This window comes from Pseudomyrmex gracilis, unplaced genomic scaffold (genome assembly GCF_002006095.1).
Source record: "Pseudomyrmex gracilis isolate BER0280 unplaced genomic scaffold, ASM200609v1 scaffold_2560, whole genome shotgun sequence".
NCBI lineage: Eukaryota > Metazoa > Arthropoda > Insecta > Hymenoptera > Formicidae > Pseudomyrmex > Pseudomyrmex gracilis.
Genome location: NW_018023144.1, coordinates 16,359 through 19,678, shown reverse-complemented (window position 1 = coordinate 19,678; position 3,320 = coordinate 16,359). Strand labels below are relative to the sequence as shown.

The window sequence follows — 3,320 nt, the reverse complement described above, 5'->3', positions numbered from 1 at the left end:
ATTATTATAATCATGTTTATAATAGATTTAACTTATAATATCCGTGGACTGCTTGAAAAAAAAGTATATACCTGCAATAGCTATAAGCCTTCGGTGAGTAATAATGCAGAGTCACTGCNAACTTCTTAATTTCGTCGCTGTATCGGCAACCTTTCCGACTTCGTTTTGTATTTTTCCATTCGTTCTGGAACAGTTCGCCAATGCTTCCACCAAAAGTGTTATTGATAATCTTGCTTGGATCACTTTCAATTAGATTCTTCTCTCTGTTAATTTATATATACATATATACAACTGCTACGTTGGCAATTTATTCTATTCTGACAATGATTTTGACAATTTATATAAGTATATTTATACTTCTTTTTTCGTTCACCAATATTTTCTTTACTATGTTCTACACAACTGTATACCCTAGTGACAAGATATTACAGTCGATTTTATATATCCACTCAGAACAGAAACTTTATTAGACATCTATTCGATATTGTATGGAGCTATTGACGTCTAATAGACGTTTAATAAAAATTTTATTCTGTGTGGGCATATATTGTGTAAAACATAGTATTCATATTTTGTACCGTAATGTTTTCAGTAGACTTTCTAATNAACGGATCTTTTTGTCTTTTCGTGATACTTTCTGCAACAATGTCTTAATTGTTCTCTGCATTCGTTGTTTTCTTGGAGACATTTTCTGCTTCTTGATATAAACTATTGAGTGATCCATTATATTCCGTTTTTTTGTAATTGTACTTGTGTCATGAAGTGCGTTAGTGTTACTTGCTGTTGAACTCTCGTGCAATATGATTGAGGATATATCTCTGTACATGTAGTTGAACTCGTAGAATCGGTATGGGGTGATAATCTAAATTCATCAACATTTGGCTTCAATATACTCCTCCATGCTTTTATAGACGATGAATTTGTTTCACTTTTGTTACATTTGGTTGCAGTTGAATTTGATGTACATTCAACAATTGCTGAAGTGGGTGCTGGAGCAGGGATCTTTGAAAATATAGATGGTACGGCAAAATTTTTCAAGCGTACACTGCTTGTCTCCGGTCTATCCATATAATCCTNAGNTTTAAAATGCGCACTGCAAACACGATGAGTCTTGGTTGGTTGAAAATCTTTCCTTCCAATTGCGTCGATCCACATTTTTAATGTTTCTGGTTGACTCAAAGGAAATCTAAACCATGTAATGTTTTTTAGAAACAATGTTAAAATGTTATGAAACTCTTATTGAAGAAGTACTTTCTGTGCTCACAAAAATCGCTTGGATGGTTGACGGGCACGTTTAAAAAACTACATAAAAAAAAAAATTAAAACTCGCATATTTTGGACAAACATACATTCGACTTACCTGAATAAATGAAAACCATTTAGATTGGTATTTTTACAACTTGAAATACAGCAATTGTTNGGCATATTATAACGACTGCTTTAAATGCAAGNCAGTGACGAGACCACAGGACGAGACACAAATCAACCGGCTCAAGCACAGATGTGGCTTAAGTAACACACATTAATTAACCTAACTTACGCGTCGGCGCTATTTTCTTGGTAGGAAAATGGCTGAAACCGGAAATCGCGCGGGACACAGCTACTCGGCCGAAGTCAGCGATCTAGGTGTAGTATAGACATCTGTGTTTAGAATGGATATATTAAAATTAAATATCTATTAATTATACTATTAATATAATTAAATAGTATAATTAAATATACATACTATTACTATTTTTAACTTGGACGATTGTATTGCCATGGCACCGCTCCCTCATTATTAAAATAATGGCACAATTTGTCACAAATGATTGCTCATTTTCGAGCAAACATTTTAGAGCCACAGTTTGTTATATCTTTGAACGCGCAGTCATTTTCCATGATGTATCGCCAAGACCCTGCTATAAAGCCACTTGGATTTTGTGGATCATCAGAATCGATCATATTAAGAGGTACATATTCGTCTGCATCAATATCATTTTTTGAAAGCCAATTATGTAAACACACGGTTGCTTCGACCATTTTTATAGCACTTTTAGGACTGGCAATAATTAGTTTTCTATATATTCGCCACTGACTAGCAAGTATACCGAAAGTGTTTTCGATTAATCGTCTTGCCCGACTTAGACGATAATTAAACACATCTTGTTCTGGTATTAGTTCTCTATCTTTATATGGACGAAGCAAATATGGCTTCAAAGGAAAGGCCCCATCTCCCACAAGACAAAATGGTAAAACAGGACTACCTGAAATAGCAGCTAGCTGCGGAACATTCATAAAACTGTGTCAAAAGATTTTCCTATGGCACTGTCACTAAAAGTACCACCATCACTGCGTCGTCCGTAGGCTCCAATGTCTACAAAACGGATAATATAATTTGCATCGCAGATAGCCATTAAGACTATACTGTGGGAATGCTTGTAATTAAAATATGTTGATTCGGCGTTATTGGGACACTAAAACAGAACATTTCAAACTTTTATTTCAAAATTTATTTATTTTGTAAAGAGATAAATAGAGAGCATTATATATATTTTGGGATAGAATGATGCTTTGAAACTTTGATCGCACGCAATGTACATACTTGGATGACAACATGCTTGCCATCAATAGCTCCAATGCAGTGTGGGAAATCCCATTTCTCAAACCCTTTGGCTATATCTACCCAGTCCTTTTCTTCAAGTCGACCAGGTAGAACTGAAGGACATAAAATGTTCCAAATTACTGCACATGTTTCATGAATAATATTACTAACCGTTGTTACATCCACAAGGTACTGATACGACATCGACGTCATACAATCGCCAGATGCCAAATATCTACAATATTTCAAAAATCAAATACAAAATACTAATTTATGTGATGATATAATGTATAAGAGCCCTATTAAAATAGCTTCTCCCATGTAATTTTTTCACATTTATTTTTTAATACAAACTATTATGTTAATACATAAATAAATATAAACATACATAAATATACAGAAACAAATTCAAACAAATCAATGTCAGTGCCAAACGTTCGGGTGGGGAAATGGATTCCCGAACAACATCTTGCTTCTGCAGGTTTGATCTAATAGAATATATTTAAGGCCGATACGAGCCATTCGCAGAATGTTTGTGCGGAAACTAAGCGTGTACATATATATATATATACATGTAACAAATTCTACTTGTAAATTTTTACAAGTATTTTTTTGAATTGAAATCTCAATTCTTAAAATCATACGGGATGCTGGATTTGCATCTCACATATGAAAAACCCCGGATACCCCCCTAACTAATTTTAAAATATTGCGAAAAAAACTCCTCGGCCAGGAG

The 3,320-nt window shown here is 34.1% G+C and overlaps 1 protein-coding gene across 1 annotated transcript; it reads right to left on the bottom strand.

Moving 5' to 3' along the window:
- Positions 1 to 10: 10 nt before the first annotated feature.
- On the bottom strand, positions 11 to 1,628 carry LOC109862887 (THAP domain-containing protein 1-like). Its single transcript, XM_020443050.1, is given in 4 exon segments — positions 11 to 263; positions 579 to 730; positions 733 to 1,186; positions 1,361 to 1,628. Coding segments are annotated over 4 exon segments (918 nt in total). The 5' UTR covers positions 1,426 to 1,628; the 3' UTR covers positions 11 to 16.
- Positions 1,629 to 3,320: the final 1,692 nt, after the last annotated feature.